At 39.6% G+C, this 21,908-nt stretch overlaps 1 protein-coding gene across 17 annotated transcripts in view; it reads right to left on the reverse strand.

Annotated features, from left to right (window-relative positions):
• The window catches only part of myo18ab (myosin XVIIIAb), a 126,506-nt gene that overhangs the window by 47,709 nt on the left and 56,889 nt on the right, over window positions 1–21,908 (reverse strand). For all 17 annotated transcript variants that reach the window (XM_042226770.1, XM_005937150.3, XM_042226762.1 and 14 more), the window contains 9 exons: window positions 21,345–21,486; window positions 21,075–21,234; window positions 19,981–20,167; window positions 19,103–19,307; window positions 18,724–18,833; window positions 15,057–15,122; window positions 7,742–7,870; window positions 1,138–1,281; window positions 85–174 (listed from right to left, as the gene is read on the reverse strand). In XM_042226770.1, coding sequence (XP_042082704.1) covers window positions 85–174; window positions 1,138–1,281; window positions 7,742–7,870; window positions 15,057–15,122; window positions 18,724–18,833; window positions 19,103–19,307; window positions 19,981–20,167; window positions 21,075–21,234; window positions 21,345–21,486 — 1,233 coding nt within the window. The remainder of the gene's footprint in view (window positions 1–84; window positions 175–1,137; window positions 1,282–7,741; window positions 7,871–15,056; window positions 15,123–18,723; window positions 18,834–19,102; window positions 19,308–19,980; window positions 20,168–21,074; window positions 21,235–21,344; window positions 21,487–21,908) is intronic.

The raw sequence follows: 21,908 nt of genomic DNA on the forward strand, positions 1-21,908 counted from the left end.
GTGTGTGTGTGTGTGTGTGTGTGTGTGTGTGTGTGTGTGTGTGTGTGTGTGTGTGTGTGTGTGTGTGTGTGTGTGTATTTTTACCCGGCTCTCGAGACGGTCACTGTTGAGTCTCAGCTCATTCCTCTCTTTCTCTACCTTCTCTAGCTTCTGCTTGAGTTGCTGGATCTCTTCCTGAAAGGGAACATGCAAAAGATCAAAAGATGGTTTTAGTTATTTATGTATTTAAAAGAGACAATGCAGTTTAATACAGTTCAATATGGAGCACGAAACTGATGTGCTGCACATAGAGCCCATAGTTGCTCATTTTCAGTCGAGCTTTTACATTCACAATACACAAACAAATTACAAAACGCATTACTTAAAACCATATTGCACTATTATTAAAGAACTATAAAGACTTCAGTGTGAAACACAGCTTTTAAAAAACAACCCCAAAAAGCAGAAAACCTGAGGGAAAAATAAAAATTATTTTGAAAAGTATGGATACTTGTAATTAAAATGACTACAGCACTGATTTACCCTTAAGTAACCTTTGACCTGTAAAAGATTTATGATCTGTAATTGATTTGATTTGAGTGGTAACTATTTTCCATAGATGAGTAGCCTTCATAGAAAATGCTGACTGTCCGAATTCAAACCGCGAAATGGCATTTTACAGTAGCCTGTCACATACATGTTAGTGCATTGTGTAAATATACTTAATTTAATAATAATGCTTTTCTCAGTTTTACTGAATTGAACCATGTGTTTTAATCCAACATAACAACAATAAGAAGAAGAATATCCCCTTTGGGGCTGCGGCAAGAAGGGTATCCAGTTTAAAACTCCAAAATCAAACACGCAGGGCTCTCTGTAATATCACGGAAGAAATTACAGCTGTGACACTTGATACAAACCCTTCATTACACAGGTTGGTCTTAATTTCAGGATTTGTCATGTAGAATTAAGGAGAAGGCATTTCTAAAACTGTTGAATGTAAAATACAAAATAAAGTAATTATTCAAAGTTTATATAACCACCAATATTACATCCCACCACAAAAATGGCGACTGATTTTTGTGCATTAAATCACCACATGGCTTTATTTCAGATACATACCAGGAATGTAAAACCAGTGTATGTGCTTAAACTTACATCCTTGCCACGGATCTGTTCCTCAGTGAGCTGCACCTCTATCAGAGGTCTGACAGTGGTGAACAGCTTCCACCATGGCCAGCCTTTGACACCACGATTCTTCTTTATGTTCTTCTGGATGCAGCGGATTGCCAGATCCTGAATCTGTCACACAAATACAACAACATTAAGAAAAAGACCACAAAGCTGGACAATGATATTAACAGATACAAAATGCAGGATAACCAAAAAAGTACTATGTGGGGAGACTTTGAGGTTTCTTCTTGATTGTACCAGAAAGAGATTTGAAGATTTAAAGCTTCAAAGCCTCAAAGACATATCCTACCAGTAACATCTACTGGTCAGCTGTAATTATAGTGGCCACAAACTTTCAACTCCAGTTCCAAGCCAAAGGCAAGAATTCATTCTAAGGATTATCACCCACACATGAAAGTGTCACAACATTTTGAAATGTCAGTTTACTATAAAATGTTTAACAGTAAAACCACCAAGGGGGTCGTGTTGACCCCATTTTGTCATGAAAGATGCTGTAATAACATGAGTGAGCTAAATGTGATGAGCAAATATATAAGGGACTGTAGTTAAATAAGAGATGAACAATTAGGCTACTGCAGGCCTGAACGGGTTGTGCAAAAAAGTGATCTCTCAAATGATATGAAGTCATTTTGAGGCAAAAGAACATTCCTGTCACCAGGTAGAAGCTGCAATCAGCTGTTGGCAAAGTGACTTTTATATATCCTTCACTTATCCAGGTATAAACACTCACTGAGGCATCTGGGCAAGAGGGCAGCAGAAAGTACAACAAATATAATAAGATAACAGTTCCATAAAGATATGTGAAGTGGCCAAAAAGGACTGCATTGATTATAATGTAGAACACATAGTGGGTACTATAAAGGCAGAATCATAAAGATACTTGTAAAACGGGTCCTTTTTCAAAATGTATATATAGGTTAACCTCTTAATGTTATGTCACTTCTACAGGCATGACACGTATAAGCAAAGATATTGACATTAAAAACACTCAAAAACATCGGAAATCACTTTTTTGGAGACAACTTTTTGGCACAATAGCAGATTAGAGTGGGCACTGTGTGACAGAGTGCATGCAGAACTGGATGTGTTGCTGGCTTTGCAGAGAAGCAGCAGAACAGAGTTAAACTGAGCAAAGAGTCTGTGGATATAAACAGTGAAATTGGACAGGTTTCAGGGAAGAAGAGCGGCAGAGGTGTTTCACTGATGAGACGCTGCAGGTGATCAGAGGAAGATGTGGAAGATAGATATGAACTTTTCTAATGTTACAATAATTCTTTTATATGTAATATGTATATAATATGTAATAATTCATTTTGACCTTTTCATAAAGTTCTTCCTCTATAACAATTAAATATTTACATGTGCCAGCTGCTGTGTAATTTGTTGTTCCCTATGTTTATTAGTTTATTATAATGCATATCTTAAATTTATGATCAGTAATGAAATTATCTAAATAATCTATAAATCTAACAAAAACCCTAGAAAGTTGTTAGGTTTATATTGTTGGATTGTCATTTATGCTTAGAAATATATACTCATATATGCTTAGAGGTATATAGTCGATTGCATAGTGATAGGATGTCTGATCCTTAGCAGTCTGCAAAGACTGTGTGTGCCTTCCAGAGGGTTCTGGCATACACACACATCCTAGGGCAGCGGTCTCCAACCTTTTTTGCGCCACGGACCAGTTTATGCCCGACATTATTTTCATGGACCGGCCTTTAAGGTGTCGCGAATAAATACAACAAAATGAAACTAGTACTGGTACCAAAAAAAAGAAGATTTATTCATAACACACGTGAAAAGACCCAGGAAAACCGAGTTAACAATAAAAACGATAACAAAATAACGCTGAAAACCGATAAAAACCCTGAAAACCAGACATTTCACACCTGAGCCTCAACTCTCACGGCCCGGTACCAAACGACTCACAGACCGGTGCTGGTCCGAGGCCCGGGGCTTGGGGACCGCTGTCCTAGGGTCATGAGAGAGGTCGTACCTTCTCTTATGGTATAGGAGGACACCTACTCTGTATCTGTTTTAGTATAAAAGCCCTTTGTTTAGGTGGACCGCTGGGCTCCTGGCACCAGCTTTGGGGAGTCGTTCACAGGGTCACATCTTGGGACACACACACACACACACATGCATACCTACACATACACACAGACAGTACTCTTTGTTCACATGTATGCCTATGTAAGACGTCATATGTTAATGAGACTATGCATATTCATGTAACCACAATAAAGAACAGTGGTGCAAGGGAGCTAACTGAGAGCGACTGAGGTTCGAGCGGAAGGAACGGCGCTCGTCACAGTTCTCTCCCTCGTGCACGAGCAACACAAAGAGCTCTGGTGACTTGCGTCTTGCTTTTGCCATTGTAGTAGCATTGTCTTGGTGTTCCAGCAATAGGCCTGTGCTACACAAACCTATCAAAAGTCATTTTAAATACTTATTTTACCAACCTTTGCTTAAAACTAGAAAAGAAATAACATGAAAATGAACAACTTAACTTCAAAAACAGGTCACGATCAAAATGGCCCATTCTGGCAGGTCTTGTGTTAAAGTGTTACTGCTTATAATACTTGAAACATAACTTATGATTATGGGAGGTATGATTGAAGATTTGTGAGAAGTTCTGTGTCATGGTTCTGGTACCGGTGTTACATCTTTCACCATCTTACAATGCTGTGACTGCAGCCATTCCCCAGCTCTCTGAATTGTACTCATGGCCATTGATCAGTGGTTTTTGATCAGTGGTTGCTCATCAGTGGTCATCTGGTGCAGATGGCAACAGATTTTAGATTTACTAGAGATAATTGTGGTATTATTGCAAACAGATTGCATATAAGTGCTAACTTGAACCTGTTCAATGGAAAACTGATCGCAGACAGACTGTCTTGGTGCTATTTTATTCTCATCTTGATGGACCTTTTGAAATCCTTTGAAGACAGTAGTTAGTAGCCTCAGACCTGGTCCCTATCTTTGAAATGACAACTTCAAAGATCACCAATATTTCTCCATAATTTTGGTCAGGACATGGACCCCAACCACAGTTTTCCATAGTGAGCCTAAGAGAGTTATGGCTATGTTGGAGAGTAAAGACAGTCAAAATAACAAATACTGACTTTCAAGCTTCAAGTCTTATTTAGCTTCCTATTTTCCTAGCAAAGAGAAAAGAGGACTGGCTCAAGATATTTTTCACCAAACTGTATGATTTTACTTCATTAAAAGTTTAGATCCAACGTTCTTATACATTTTGTTTCAAATGCTTTCAACAGATGACAGTGACAGTAACACTTAGTCTGAATACAAGCAGTAGCATCTTTCTCAATACACCTGTTTCCTGTCAGGGTGGGGAAAGTGGGGATTCTTTCTTTAGGCAACTGTTTAATTAGGCTCAGCGTTGGCTGGCTGGCAGTGGAATCCCCCGTGCTCCTCTACTCTCAACTGTTCCTATGAATGTCAAAAAGAGAGAGAGTGGAGACAGACTGCAGGGCTTCAAAGCAGTCAGCAGATCTCTTCTATTTGTCTGTTCCCCCATGGCGAAGTGGAGTCTTCATCTTTCTTTCCTTTTTTCCCTTTTCCCCATCATCCTTCTCCATCTCACTTATTTCCTGGAGTGCTTTGAATGCAGCTCCCTCAGGGAGAGAGGGGGTAGGATATGAGGAATGTGGAAGACAACAAGGAGGTTCCCTAGAGCAGGGAAGTGGGTTAGATGGGTAAACAAACTAACCGGTTGTGTCTTGTGACAAAAAAAAGCAAACCTGATTGTTATACAAATTACAGCACAAATTCACGTTCTAAACTAAGTCCATCTGTAAGAATGAAAAAGGACGGACTTGGATAAATCTTTGATTTTTAGTTTCATTAGCTTTTTGGCTAATGTTGAACACTCAGTATACGGAGTCTGTAAAGTTACAGAGCAGCATTACATAAAAGCCGCCAGCACCCAGCTGACTCAGTAACTGCAGAGTTCAATCAACTCCTACATCTTTAAAGCTCCCACCGGCATTCATTGCTTAACAATATCCATTCAATGTATGTTTTATGGGTAAGCAGATTGGATTTAATGTGTCTTTAAAGTTTATTCGCAGGGCTGTGATGCTGGATTTGACTGATGTCTATCGCTTTCACTTTTCATTCTTGTAATTTTTAGAACTCTAGTGCAAATCCAGCATTTCTTACTGCTCCTTTACAATACAAGCACTGAAGTGATGAAATGCTGGGTAACTTATTGAGAAGATAATTTAGACATGTCATTGTGATGATATGAACTTGTCAAGGCATCCTAAGTTGCATTAGAAGACAAACTACAGTGTGAGCCATTTCCTCTTATCTGCTTTGAGATTTCAACAGAGTCTGAGACTCTCCAGGATGCCTATGAACAGCGCACTAGAAACAAACTATTTACGACGGCGTAAAAGAAATGTGCCCAGTTCTACATCAATTACATGAGATTACTGTTTGCCACAAGAGATGAGGCTCAAACTGAGTTCTTTGGGGGATAACATGAAAGCCAAACGCCCTTGAAAAGTCATTTTTGTTGGCAGCCCTGAGACCAGTGCTGCAAGACAGGATAAAATGAAATGGTAATGAAAGCTTAATCTCCACACACACATATACACTTACCACAAATACAAACACTGTGTACCAAATTAACTTTGTGTACACATGAGAAAAGTTTCACAAGCAGCATGATCACTTCTGTAAAGCTGCACATGAAGTCAACAGATCCCCACGTGTATTTTTGCGAGACAGCACCAATGTTTCCCACTTGTCAGGTTATTATTTTACACACATGCACGCGCAAACGCGCGCACGCATGCAGAGAAGAAAATGACTAAAGCACAATCATCCAAACAGGTAACTTGTAACAGATCCTTAAAGCTTCTTTGTAGCAACCTAAACACATCTAAACTCGAACTCACTTTTATTTCAGGGGAACTGTCAAATAATAATGAAATCCCATGATGGTCTTTTAATTGAAACAGGGGCAACTGTAGCTCAGGCAGTAGAGCAGGCAGTCTACTGATTATAAGGTAGGTGCAACAATCTCCGGCTCATCCAGTCCAAGTGCTGAAGTATCCTCGGATCCTTGATCAGGATACTTATTCCCAGATGCACTCCCCCGATGCACCCATCAGATTGTGTTTGTGAATGTTAGGTACAGCATTTAGGCGTAGATAAAAGTGCTGTCTGAATGTGATCGAGTAAATACGATTTTTAGTAGAAAACACTTTGAGTGCTCAAGTGAAGTAGCAAGGCGCTACAAATACTAGTATAATTTACCATTTAGAAAACTCTAGTTTTCTAAATAGACTTTTTTGTTTTTTAATATTTGTATTTTAATATTATCACACCTGCTTCTGGACAATGAATTTTTAAAGGTACTAGTATTGTACCATTTAAAATAAATATATATGTATAAAAAATGCAAAATCATACTTTTGTTGTATAAACATTGCCTTGGTTTGTCTTTTAGTCGGTTGGGTTAACGCTTTTATGCATGTTTTTAACCCCAAAATTGGGTTTTATCTGTCAGACATGTTCTGTCCCTTACCTGAAGAGTCACTGCTACTCTTTGCCTTCAACACCAGCTTCTGACACAACTAAGTCTGAGACTCTGTCCAATGCCTATAAACAGCACATCAGCAACTAGCTATTTACAATGACATGAAAGAAATTAACCCAGTTCCAGTCTACATCAATTATACGAGATAACTGTTTGCCATAAAAGCTGGGGCTCAAACCGAGGCCTTGAGGCAATAATAGCCATGGCTGCACTTGTGGCTCCTTACTGGTTGGCCCTGATGTCTCCTCGGGGACTGATGACATCCAGTGTTTGTTTTTAAAGAGGATTACCAGGAGGGCATTTCCAAAAGGATGTTAACACATGGCTGCTCAAGATTATGATTGATTATGTGTTTTTTTATTGCCTGTAATGTCCTAATAGTTCTACTCATTCTGGATTCAAAGTCAATGTCAGGAATCAAGCTTTTTGTGGTTATAGTGAAGCAAAATAATAAGGTCATACCAATGAGGCATAAAAGGTACAGACAGATTAAAGGGGTATTCTGCATCTCCAGTTTCTTCAGTTCCTTTCCTTAAAGTTTTCCTCCTAATCTGTCATCTATCTATCTGACAGAAGTCACCTATAAGGAATATAATGCCAAATCCCAACAACAGTCACCTCAAAGGTATGTAAATGCAAATGCAGAACAAAACGAAACACAATCAAAAATGAAAAATTAAAATGGAGGGGGAAAGGTGATAAAAGGTATGAGAATGACGTCACACAGTCAGTAATCGATACTGGAATGGTTAAAGAAGACACTATGATGAAGTCACAGTGGGAAAGAGTAGCTGACTGAGAGCTGTTTCTTTGGCAGTTGCTCACTGGAGATGCATGATCACAAAAATCACCCGAGCAGCAGGGGGAAAGCCAGTATATTTACAAATGGCAAATATACGACATATCTTTTTTGCAAGTCATCAGTGCTGTGTTGATCAGATTTCAACACGTAATTCCTAACTTTTTAAATGCCAAATGATAAAGTAGTCCTACCTTTCTCTTCTTGAACGCCTGTCTGGCTAAGTATCCCCTGCAAGCAGCCTGGAAGAGAGAAATGTTCCTCCTCGTCTGGAAATCTCGCTGCTCCTCCAGTCTGGACAGAATCCCTGCTCTGAAGAACACCTGCAGAAGGACAAGTAGAGTTAGAAGAGTGTCACATATACCGGCTCTCTCCTTTATTTTCTCACATTATTAACTCTCTGAAGTTAATAGTTCAAGTTCAAGTAAAATGCTGTGAAAAACTATTTGCTCTAATTTTTTTATTTTTTTTTCCCCATGATCTGTCATTTATTCTTAAAAATCAAGTACATCACATAAAAGTTACAGAGTTCAGTATTCATCACGAAAGGGGTACTCCGGATGATCAATCCACATCAGCAACTCAACAAACTAAATATTTTTATTCAGTGCTTCAATGGCTTTTATTTCTTCCTCAGTCAGTGAAAAATCAAATATCTGGAAGTTATGTTTGATCCGCTCAGCTTTGAAGCTCTTTGGGATCACTACAACTCCTCTCTGTATGTTGAAGCGCAGGGCCACCTGGGCACTACTTTGGTTGTACTTTTCCCCCAATGGATACAAGCACCTCATCGCCCAGCAGAGGAGGACATTTCAAATTCACCCAAGATGCATCTCTAGAGGAGCCAGTTTGGCAATAGCTAACAATCATGATGTCATTCTGACGACAGTACTCCAGAAGTTTTGGTTGTCTGAAATATGGGTGGCATTCGACCTGGTTGGATACGGGTTTGTGTTTGAGACCAGGTTGCTCTAATTTTAATATTAGAAAAAGATAACCAGAGTAATTAGAAATAAATGTAGTTTATTTGTGTAAACTTTTGTAAATGTAGCACTTTTTAAAATGATGACTTCATGTGTTCAGGGAAAAAAGCTGTTCAAAGCAACAATTTGCATATTAATGATAAAGAAACTGACCTCACAGCCCATCGTTTGTCAGTTGGGCTAGTTTTAGTCATTAATCAAATGTACTCTTTATAATGAAGGGGAAACCTGCAGCCAGCTGAGACTGAAGAAGTCACTTGGTGGATTGACTAAATGTTTCTACTAGAGACGGCACAATACCACTTTTTTTATGTCCGATACCGATATCATAAATTTGGATATCTGCCGATACTGATATGAATCCGATATAGTGTTTTTTAATCAATAAAACTGTTTTTTTAATATATTGCTGCATTTTGTATAAGTTCATACTCAAATTTAAATAAACAACACTAAAGCTATTCTGTTATACCTGTATGTAAAAATTACACTGCACCCAAAATATGTCATAGTTCAGCAAAACTGATCAATCTAATAAACTTAAACCTGCACCATCCTCCCTATTCTGGTATTTTAAAGAGCACTTAGCAGAAATATTAAGCAACCTAACTAATAGGGTTGCAAACTCCCAGCAAAAAAAATAGGGAACCACCCCCCCTCCACCTCATGATGCTTAATCGACTTAATCAACTTTCATTTGATGCAGTGTGGAAAAATGCACAGAAATAAATTATTTTTCAAGAATAATTAAATAGATTCAACATCTTTCTTCTACAGAACTGCAGACTGCACAGATGGTTCCTTCCCAAAGGAAAATGTACTATAGCTTACTAGGGTATATTAGACTTAACAGTTACTATATACAGTAATGGACTTATTTACATTTTACATCAGATTAAAACTTTGGGTGTAAGATTCAGATAATTATTTATTAAAAGCTAGACATTTTAAATGAGAATAAGAAAGAAAAGTATGTCTTTGTGCCCCCTTTTCCCTGTTCATGCCCTATCGGCCCCCTCTGGCTAAACTTTGCTAGATCCGCCCCTGCAGTTACCAGCCGTCAGCTGTAGAAAAAGATCCTGGTGTAGAAAGTAATATTAAATAAATTCTAACAACAGCTTATCAAGGTTAAACGTGCTGCTGTTGTTCAGCCGCTGGTTTCCTCTTTCTGGTGCGAAGTGGGCCAAAAACAAAGAAGAGAGACGGACTCGCGACAGAAAAGCCGATCAGCTGATCATTGATCAGTTTCATGATTGAAGTAGCAGCAGGAGAGGGAGAGAGATGAGGCAGTCGCTCCATATATCGGTTGTTAAGCTTAACGTGGGAATGCTTTACAAACATTCAGAGATGAACTTACACACTTGCTTTACTTCTCTCTGGGATAAGTTCCTCGGAGATGAAATGCTGGTTTGGTAGCGAGGCTACAAATACACACAGCCGCTCTATCATGTGACACACACTGCTCCGACGTGCGACGGTTATGAGCCGAGTTATGCTGTGTGGCAAGTTTTGTGAGGTGCTTTTTTGATATTTAATGGATCAGATTACATTTTTTATTTCTCGCCGATATCCGATCCAGTAATTTACATCAGTATCGGACCGATACTGATACGTAATATCGGATTGGTCCATCTCTAGTTTCGTCCACTGAAAACGCTAACTCCAGATGAACAGAATAGACTTTTGCTTTGTGCACTGGTGCACAGTCATGTTGGAACAGAAGGAGACCATTACCAAACTGTTCCCACAAAGTTGGGAGCATGAAATTATCCAAAATGCCTCGGTGTGCTGAAGCATTAAGAGTTCCTTTCACTGGAACTAAAACAGCAGTTTAAAGAAATTATTAAAAACCCTAAATTACAAATAACAGTTATGCCCATGATGAGTATATGTAATTCTGCAATAATCACTGTGTGGGTACCTGCATTATAGTTCAGTGAGGTGATCTACTATGATTTTGGGTCCAAGTCAAAATTTGCAGCCCAGCTGGGCAACTGCTATAGTTTTGTTTGGGGTTTTTTGTTTTTTTTTTATATATAGTGGTTTAATGAGCAGTAGGTTGTTCCTCATCCAGTTGCCTGTGAGCTATGTCTACTGCCAGAGGGAAAAACAACAACAACAACAACAACAACATTTGCTCAGGGCTTATAGCAAACTCCAGAGTATCAAAGAATATTATGGTGAATTACTTTTGTTTATGTTTGTGGAGTTTTATAGATTTCTACAAATACTGATATTTTGTGTAAAATGGCATTGTGCAGGCCTTTTCCCTATACGCCAATCTAACAGTTTTAAATACTGCCTTACTGTTGTTGTGGCTATAGATGCTGGTGGGAAAACGAAGTGGCTAAGGTATAAAAAGCACAGAAATGCTTTTTCCACTCCCCAAAAATGGATTCGGGTACCACAAATCAATTCTGCTCCAGTGGGATTTTCTGTCGTGGGAAGATGATGTCTAACTAGCCTGGAAGGAGACAACACATGCGGCAAACATGAACAGCTATGCTCCTCAGAGACCCTTGTGTCAGTGTGGGAATGGTTTAATACTGCCATGCAGAGAGCTACAAAAAGTTTGGCATTGCACACCAGGGACAGGTTGGCAGCAATACCTGCACAGCCCACAAATCTTGTGTTACTGCTAATTCCTCCAGGCTGATGAGAGTCCAAACACAACTAATGTCAAAAATCTGTGTGATTTGCTTTAATTTTAGATGGCGGGACATGTGACTTGTTAGAAAATACTGAGAAAGACAATGCTAGCATTAAGACCCTCAGTCTCTTAGATGAAATGTAATATTATTATTTATTTAAATTATTAAAATCGGGGGTGGAGGTGGGGGGCTGGGATCATACCATTATGCAAAAGATTTAAGGGGGGCAGATGTTCCGAAGACAACAAGTGTAGTGGTACAAGCCAAGTACACAGAGAGACGGCGAGCTGGATTTAAATGCAAGCGTGTTGGGAAAAAGTGAAGAAAGGAGCTAAAATGTAAAATGAGCAGCATCTGGCTGCATTTCAATGATATTGGAGACTGTCTGAAGTGATATCCACTTTTATATTCAGCCATTTTCCATGGTGGAGGATAAAAGGTTTCAAACATATCCAGGCCTTAAACCTCATCCTAAGTTACAGTTCAGTATTGAATATTACACAAAATAAACTATATACAAAGTGTCTTTGAATATCTGCATGTAGCACAGAGCCATGGCTCAGGGTCTAAATGAGTCCCATAGGCCAGAATGTGCTTGAAGTTATTTATAATTCTTAACTTGTTTGAACTTCTGCTCACCACAAACAAGCACAAGCAGAAACTTTGGCCTTTTAACCGTTTTGTTTGTTTGTTTGTTTTCTTAGGTCTTACAGTTTTTCCTACTGATAAAATGCTCTCATATGGCCATTCATACTACACAAAATAATTAGGCATTAAAATTTTAAATGACAGAAAAGTTTCTGTTTTTCCACTTTCTATAGAAATTTCTGGTTTTTACGATTACAAAAAAACCTGAACAGTCTAGGCAATCAGCTGCAAGAATTTTTGCTGTAATCTTCCACATCTATTACTTACAGTTTAAGTCCAAAGATGCGTGCCTACAGATTTCTTTCCTTGTCACAGCAGCTTTTTCTTCCTCATGTAGAAAAACAGTTAAATAAGTAACTTCTTTATACTGAATGGGAAGTTTCACTGGTCTGGCCCACTTAAGGTCAAAGTGAGCTGTACGTTGCCCGCCATGTAAAATGAGTTTGGCACCCCTGACATAGACCATGTTAGGCAGGTGTTATTATTTAACACAGACAAACGTTAGCTGGAAAATGTACCTTTAATTATCAACAACATCTCTTAGGCAAGTCATTGCTCTCTTTACTGCCATTTTTTAAGTGTGCCTGTCTTTCTTGTATTTCCATCTGACTCTGATTAAAAAAAATAACATACACAAAAATAATAAATATAATATATATATATATATTATATATATAATTCTATAATAACATAAATAATAATATGCAATGATATAACGTAATGTGTTTAACTAAATTAATCCTGTTGTGTTATTATTCTGTGATGTGAAGTGCTGCTTCATCAAGCTACCTTCTTCATAAAGGAGAAGTGGCACTCCATTCTTTGAGGACACACAATTTTTGTTAACATCTTTAAAAAGACTAATGCTTATTGAATTCAGAAATCTGACCTCAACTCCATTTACCATTTATGGAACATTTGCAAAGCCCAACACTTTCAGCAGTAGGGATGGGTATTGAAACCCAGTCTTGTTGAGAACCGGTCCCTGTTTCAATTCCTTGGAATTGTTTGCCATTTTTGCAAACGATTCCCTTATGATTCCAGTCGCCCCGAATGACGTCACCACGTTGCGGAGCGTCATTTACCTGGCAGGAAACATGGCGCTCAAACGCTCAAAAGTTTGGTTATACTTTACGAGAACGGATGACAACAGGGCAACTTGCAATACTTGCAAAGTAGATATTTCATTTAAGGGAGGAAACACTACGAATATGCAAAAGCATTTGCTCACAAAACACGATGACCTTAAATGAATGTCGATGTTTTTAATTCCGCTCCGGACTCGTGAATCTCAACCCAGCAGCAGCGGTAACGTTTGCACGTCCTCTCCCGTTAATGCGGCAGGTAAATAATCAACTAACAGTGCATATTATGTTAGCGCGATCTGCCTTATTACAAACCTGCCATTGCTGTGCATTTAGGTGACCATGATGAGAGAGACAGAGTCTGGCTCAGATGCTGGCAGTTCTCGCTGCAGTCTCCTTTCAGGCCAGGACAGACGAATGTCACCAAGCAGTGACTCAGTTTGTGGTCAAAGGCTTGCACCCAGCAGATGATTTTCAGTAAGTGAATGTGTTTAATTGTAGGCAGGGACATTACTGGATATTCTTGTGTAATTACTACAGAATCATTTATGTTATACTTTGTTATTGCTACAGAAGAATATTTATTTTATTATTTTACATTTACATTTTTTTTCCTGGGGACCCTGTGACCCCCCCATTGAAGAGCCGTAGGCTGTGGATCTCTTAAGATCTTACTGTTGGGTTTGTAAGGCCATGTTACTCCTAAATTTCTATCTTGTTCAAAGAGAAGATATAAAACAAAGTTCTAAGCTAATCGACCTTAGTGTTCTCCTTTTTTAAAAGAATCAATAAGAGAATCGATAAAGAATCGAATCGTTAAACAGAATCGAAAATGGAATCGGAATCGTGAAAATCTTATCAATACCCATCCCTATTCAGCAGTATAAAAAAGTCTTTGTAACATTGCCACATCACCCTGGGATAAAACTGATTATCATGTTTAATGTCTTTATCAAGTCCATCTAGCTCAAGTGTTGCAGTAATTTAACAGAACTGATACTGTCATCTGGAATTAGAAAATGTATTTTCTGCACTCTCTGTATCTTGGTCAGTAATTATCAGTAATTATCTTCACTGACCTTCGGATCTAACTGTACATACTGTGTAATTGTTAATATAGAAATATGGGGAGCGATGGATGAGTAATATAGAGTATTTATCAGATGTTTAGTTAAGTATTATAGGAGTAGGCCGGTTGGAGAGTAAGTGGCCCACAGACTGGGCCACTTACTCTCTAAATGGGAAGCTGGTGCTTTACTTTCCCACATGAGCTGGTTGGACACCTTTGTGTTTCAACTGTCAGTAAAAACATTACAAAACAAGAGGCATTACCAATGTTACTGATATGAAAACCACAGATTAAAAGAAAACTTTGGTACTAAAAAGTTAACTTTGGGAATGTAGTGGTCAAACTCTGAAGCAAGGTCAAACATTCTGCAATATCTGCCAAGAAACTTCAATAATTGACAGCTCAAGGCCCAGACTGTTCTTTATTCTGCAGACATTCACAGATCTAATTAGCAAAAACTGCCTGCCCTTTTCCTTGTGATTAGCTGCACTTTATCCTCAACAGTCTGGCAGTGTTTGACTGCTGCTTGGCAAGATACAGAGAGTGCAGAAAATATCACCTCTTGCCCCCAAAAGAAAAGAAAAAAAGAGAATTAGAACTAGTGAGGATACATGTGGAAGTGTGAAGACTTTGTCACTGCAGAGGAACAAAAAAGAAACAGAGAGCCTGTCGCCCCTTTTGCTCGACAAGCTAGTGAGTAGAATGAAAATGTGTTCTAATTATCTCTTTAACTGCAAGGGCCAAAGCATAAAAAGGTTTTTGAATTTGAATACTTTTTCTTGCTCTTTCACAGCAACACAAAGCAGCAAAAGCCAGACGACAAGCTGATCAACATCAGTGTAGAAAGTGATGATGAAAACCCACAAAAATCTAATTTTCAACAACAAATGTAAAGACAAAGAAGAAAGAACTGGATTTTAGGATTGCAATAAAAAAGAGGGGCGTCTGAGGATCACCACAAAAAGAATTAGTACTGTGAAGGAAATGTTGAGTTTGCAATAACAGGAAAACTGCATTAACTCATAAGCAGAAGTACATGGAGATGAAAAGTGTATGCATTAGGGAAAACTCACCCTGCTTAGCCCCATGTGGTAGTTACTCTTCTCCAGCTCCAAAGACTCCAGTAACTCCTCCACTGCCTAGAAACGAGCAGAACGAACACTCATTAGATAAACAACCCAATCGCTCTGTGTCTGGGCCTTACCTATGTCTGGTCATGTGACCTGGCTCCTAAAAATGATGCAAGTTACGTGCCATAGCAACAAACACCAAACCACTCTGGAATCAGCTAACACAAGCACACACATACCTCGATGTCCCTAAAAGGAAACAGACTACATGTCATGGTCCTGGGCCATGTTGGCCCAGTATTCTTAGTTTTCTTGTATTTTTGTATTTTGTTCCTTAGGCCATGTTTCCTGAGTTGCCCTGTTGTGTTGTTCCCTAAGTGTTTTCCCTTCGTGGCCTTTACCCCTGTGTGCCCCTCTGTGTATCTGTGAGCCCTCGTCTCTCCTTATGTTTTATTCCATGTTTCCCCTGCCCGTTATGTCTGTGTTCTCCCCGTGCTCTCTCCTCCTGTCTGAACCTCTGTACTTCCTGTTTGACTCTGCCCGTCTCCCGTCAGTGTTATGTTCACCCCGCCCTGTCTCGTTATGGTTATCTGTGTCAGCTGTGTTCCCCGTGTGTTCCCACTTTCCTCGTTAACCCTCTGTGTATTTCTGTCTGCGTCTCCCTCTGTTCGGCGTCGCGTTCTCCCTCATGTTGTGTGGATCTTCCTGTGTCTTCCTGCAAGTGTTAGTTTACTTTCCCCAGTTTAGTTTTGTATGGTTTTTATTTTAGGGGAGAAACACAGAACAGCAACCTAAAATCCAGACAAAAGGAATTACAGTTAAGTTACAAACTGATTGGACCACTTCACATGAACTCGCTAAATCTTTTAGGTTTCTTGGCTGCCACTCACAACTTAAAGCCTGCTTCAGCTCCATCCACAGATTCTTTATACAACTGAGGTCTGGAAACTGAATAGGGCACTGCATGACCTTAATGTGCTTCTACGGTTGAGTTGATGCCATAGAGCTCAATTTTGGTTTCACGTTTTTCAACAAGCGTTCTCTGAATCATCTAGATGTTCACTGTTAAACTGTATATGTACCTTCTTGAGCAGGGGACCTTGTTGGCGTTGCAAGATTTCAATCCATTACAGCATGGTGTGTTACCAACAAGGTTCTTGGTCACTGTGTTCCCAGCTGCCTTAGATCACTAACAAGCTCCAAGCTTTGGACTGATCTACCACCTTTCTCATGATCATCCCCACCCCATGAGATACGATAATCATCCCTCCTCTATCTGGAAAGATGTCCATTTTAGATTTCTTCCATTTACAAATAAAATAGTTGTAGTTCTGTATTGCTGCATTAAAATAAAACTGCAATAAAAATTAGATACTGTTCTTGTTTTTCTCCTCTGTTTTTTTTTGGTAAGGCAACAGCAAGGGCTCAACATCGAGTAACTGTTTCCCCCACTGTAAGAGCCTTTGAGGGAATCTATTCTGAGAACTCTTGGAAAAACTACCTTTATTTCATGCACATATCTGTTTTGTGAAATTCCCAAACAATTGCAAGACAAGATTAATGTAATTACAGGACTTTTGCAGTAATTAAGGAAGAATTTGAGCGTTCCTCTTAAAGAAGGGTTTTAGGCCCTCTGTATTTTTGTGATTTCTTCACTGAACACCTCAGTAACTCTTCTTTTCAACCATTCTGTTGTTAATTTACTCATCAGACTTAAACTTCAGATCTCAGATCATCATGATTATGTTTTGGAGTTGATGAATTAAAATTTGTTCAAAAACCAAAAATGCTCAAATTTAGTCTCAGAACATTTTCCCTGACGTGAAGTGGAACTAGACACAGTGGTCTTTTGGAAACGTAGGCTTTTCAATTGCATACGTTCCCTTTATTGCAACAGTCTTGAATTTGATTTGAAGTGTTGTATAAAAAAGTACAAAAATTTGCAAATTCCTAGTTTATTCAGATTCTGTGTGTAAGCGTGACTTTGAACAATCACATTGCATTCTATAATGCAGGAAAACTTAATTTCAACCTACAAAATTAAGCTGCCATAAAAAACAATATTGTTATTAATATTGTAGCTTCAGTTTTCAGCTTTTTTGGAAGCATCCTTTTTTTTTTTTTGGCTGCCTCTTGTGTTTCACAAGAAGCTGACAGACAGATATATCTATCAGGCAGGTATGAAACTGGGATCTGATTGTAAAAGATGTTTCATACCAGGCATTCTAGACCATGGAACCTCTCAAAGGAGGAAAATAATAGTAACAAACTTTAGAGAGAATTAAGCTTCTCAGGGATGAGGCATTAAATTTCTCCCCTGCTGTTTGCCTGTTTGGTCTGAAAAGCTCTTGGCAGGCGCACCATATGGACACTGACAACATGGCTACATCATGCTGTCTTAAGAGGAGCAGACAGTACTGGGCTATAGCAGGAGAAAAATGGGGGCTTTTGTTTGGCAGAAACAAACCGTCCGACAGACTCGGCAAACCAAACCCTCTCTCTCTTGCTTTCTCCCTCTGTGAAAATTTTTTTTGTATTATCGTCCAATTAAATCTGGCTAAAGTAATCTCTATCTCACACCAACACCTTCCATCCATCTTCCTTTTCAAATAAAGAGACCTGCGTAGCATTAGTACTCTTTGAGTGGGATATCCTCTCTAAGCTCATCTTCAAGAAACTTTGAGCCTCCTCACTGCCAGTGTAGTATAGAGCAGTGTAAAGGAGCACGAGATTTTACACATCTGTGTGTCTGATGTCCTTGTTTAAGTTTTTTTTTTCTTTTTACAAAACAAAACAAAATGTTGATTCTTAGAAAACAGATTCTGCACCTTTTGAGACAAGACATGAGGTACAGAGGATCTTAATGTAGATATGTTTTCTCACAGTATCGTCGTAAGACTAATCACACCTTAGTGCAAAAATGCTATATACTCGCTAAATAAATGTAGGGAAGACATTAATCATATGCCCGGGGATGTTCCTAAACTGTTCTGCCACCTATACAAAAGAAATTGAAAGATAACGAGACAAAAAAGACACAAGGGAATGGATGGGAAGACAGAGAGAAGAGGAAACAAAGAACTGTTCCCACCATCAGTAATTATTCAGTACAGTGGCTGAATGCTGCCATCCCCCACAATTATAATTAATTACACACAAGAGCGGGAGAGCCAGGACAGCGGTAAGAGAAGAGGAAGAATAAATGGATTGTTTTCACAGACTCAAGTGTGGAGGGCAAAGAGGGAAACACCGCATGTCCAGACTTCATCCTTTCTACACTGTACGTGATTTTGTGGTGTGAAAAAAAAGACAAAAGATATCCCCATGAGTAAGTATTTCACTTACAGGCAAAAGACTTACAAGAACATAAATGATCAATCTAAAAGTAACATTTCCTGTTATTTATCCCAGATTTACACCACATCACTTTAACAGTGGATTTCAGGTACTTTTAAATAACCTTACATCTCCCACAATCCTGAGCAAATTTTACAAAACAATTTCCCCTTGTGAATGATTTATTCTGATTAAACCAAGGCAAATGATTACATTGTATCTTAATATACGAACAGCTAAGGATGTTGACAAGAGAGCACTTTTCGTTATATCAGCAGTCACAGTCCAACTACTCACAGCAGAACTGCAAGTATCATGCTAACTCTGCACTCACCCTCTTCTCATCTGTGACAATGTAGTGGCGGCCATACTTCTTGGTTAGATGAGGTGCCAGAACATCAAAGCGCCTTCGAAACTCAGAGAAAACCATGTGGTCAGGATAACCTAGAGGCAGAGAGGCAGAACAGAGAAGAGAGCACACAAACTCAGAACACCAAAGTTAAAGTAGCATCTGCAGCTGGTGGAAAGGCTAGCAGTTTATCAACAGCCAACAGACAGACAAAAGTATGAATGTCTATGGGACAGTCTTACATTGGGGTACTTTAACCCCTAACCCCAGATCAAATTAAACTGAAACGTGGTTCTGTCATCAGCATAACAGTGACTGGAAAGAGTGTTGAAATTACATACATATAACACTGCAAAGTAGTTACCTTGCCTGTGGATGCGCAGAGCATCTAGCAGCTTGGATCCTCGGAGCTGAGCTCTCAGGAGGCTCACGTCCAGAGTCATAAGACCTGAGTCAGGGCTCTCTCCATGAGCCATACGGTAATCACCTCCTCCTACTGCCTCTACTTTGGGCAGTAGGCAATGGACGAAGTGAACCTTAGAACGCCGCACCATGTCAATCAGAGCATCCTAAAAATAAAGAGCTTATATCAGATATCAGTTTCCAGTTCTAAGACTTCATGCAACAACAAGCTATGAAAATAGTAGAGAGTTAAGCGTCACTGCCTTAACAAGTATTACAAAAGCAACAGAAGGGGGGACTGTTGTCCTACTGGGAGAACTTCAATGTTCATGTAGACAGCGAGACCTGGAGGGGAATGATTGTGAGGAACGGCCTCCCGGATCTGAACCAGAGCCGTGTTTTGTTGTTGGACTTCTGTGCAAACCACAGCTTGTCCATAATGAACACCATGTTCAAACATAAGAGTGTCCATAAGTGCACTTGGCATCAGTACACCCTAGGCCGGAGGTCGAGGATAGATTTTATAATTGTTTCACCAGAGATGCAGCCACATGTTTTGGACAATTGGCTAAAAAGAGGGGCTGAGCTGTCAACTAATCACCAGGTGGTGAGTTGGATCAGGTGGTGGGAACTGCATGACCTTAATGTGCATATATAGTGAGGGTGCGCTGGGAACGCCTGGCAGAGGCCCCGGTCCGCAAGATCTTCAATGCACACCTATGGCAGAGGTGCCATAGGTGTGCAGCTCCATTGCCAAAGCAGCTGCACTGAGCTGCAGCCACAAGGTGGTTGGTGCCTGTTGTGTTTTCGTACCTTTTAACCACACTCTCATCCACTTACCACTTGGAGTTTCACTTGGATACACAGACTCTTCTTCTTGACAGCAGCCACACCTGTAGTGAAGGTTTTCCTCATACTAGTGGCTCGCCGCAGGGCAAGCTGGGAGCTGCCCTCCAGACCGGCGATGGAGCCCGACAACACGGTGGCTCCACTGGCCCGGCCCATGAACAGCGCGCTGATGTTCTTCCTGCAGTGGCAGAAAGATGATAGGGTTTGTACAAATCCACATCACTAGCATCCAAGAATTCACAAGACAATATAAAGAAATCAATCTGATAGCATTAGTGCCATATTATACTGTTTTGAGAGCCATATGTTGACAGGCTCCTTGCTGCACTCTTTGGTTCACTCTGTTGCCTCATGGTGTCAAACACTCACCTTATGACTGCTAAAGGTCTGAAACAGATTTTGAAAAGTTGCTAAGTTAGATATTGTCCCTGCAATTTTTTGTCTTTTTAGAGCAAATTGATTAGCTTTAGCTAGACTATACTTAAGTAGAGTGTGTATTCCCTTTTGCAAGACAGTAAGGCAAATGTTCCCAAGACTTTACAGACAAAGAGCCATTGATTTCATAACCTACAGTACAAAATATATTGACTTCATTGTTGAACTGTGGATTGTAGCAGTAAGATCATACTGGAAACATTTGATTAAACTCTACATTCTTCCCCTTGTCAAGCATATTATGTTTTTTTGAGTGACTGAAACCATAAAATTTACCGACAGACTGAAATGAGTGCATATGAACTAAAGACAAGAGAACACAGAGCCCCCAGAGGTGGAAAGGCAGGCCTAACATGACAGAAACTGAGATAAATCCAGGCAATGCAAGAATAAATTGGGCATTTTTTTCACAGGCTCACATGCAGTGTACTGTAATGTACATTTATATGTTCTCTATATCAGACAAATGTAATTCTATTAGTACAGGACATAGTTTTATTTTCTTCTTACGTAACCAGTAAATTCAAATCCACTACTAGCAACTCCATCAGGGCACGTGCAGCTTAAAAACAACAGCGGTGATGACCAATCACTTCATACATTGTTCTATTAAACTGGATGATGTTCATGTATAGACAGAGGCATCATACTTCTGGGAGTCCTGCAGCAGGGTTGCAGCATTCTGGGCAGCAGGGTTGTGCTTGGCATGGTTCAACCAGCCTTGGGTGTTATACTCCACCCAATTGGTCCCATGGCTGTGGCCCAGCAGGAAGAGGTGGGGCTTCTCTCCTCGCAGAAGTAGATTAGCTCCTGCAACAGAATGGAAATATTCTGCCATGGTGTATCAGTGTTGTCTATTTGTTTCTTCAGAAAGCCTCGACTGATTGCGTTAAGGGACAGCTACGTGTTTGAGTGTTCACCTTTGTTTTCTCCCTGTGCAGAGCCATAGTAGCTGAAGAGTCTCTCCAGCATGGTTTCCTCTGAACCTCCTGGCTGAACAGCCTCCTCCTCCATGAGCCACAGAAGGCCTCGAGCTTCATCTGTCCTGGCTAGAGTACGAACCTGTGATGAACAAAGGCAGGCGAAAATGTCTTTTTTATTTGGACAGATCAAGGAAAGACAATATAGAAATCGTTATCTGTCACTTTCATCAGAGGACAGTGACTGGGTACTAAGCAGCCAAATATCTGACAAGAGATGTTTGTGTTTTGCTTTCTTTTTTCAAAAACAAAATAAAGAAAGTAAAAACATTTTTTATTTTTGCTCTCAAGATTAAAGGTTGCCTTGGAGCTGTGGAGTTGACTGTCAGCACCATCATCTGATGTCACTATATAAACATGGAGGCCTTGGGTAGCATGGATTGGACCAATTTGTGTTACTCCTTCAAACCTTAGAGACAGTGAATTTCCACATGGCAAATCTCCACCTACAGTAAGCTGCCGTTGCTCTAGAGAAATTTGTCCTTAAGGTTTGTTCAGCATTTT

Source organism: Haplochromis burtoni, unplaced genomic scaffold (assembly GCF_018398535.1).
Source record: "Haplochromis burtoni strain Fernald_Lab_line unplaced genomic scaffold, NCSU_Asbu1 Contig_227, whole genome shotgun sequence".
Taxonomy (NCBI): Eukaryota; Metazoa; Chordata; class Actinopteri; order Cichliformes; family Cichlidae; genus Haplochromis; species Haplochromis burtoni.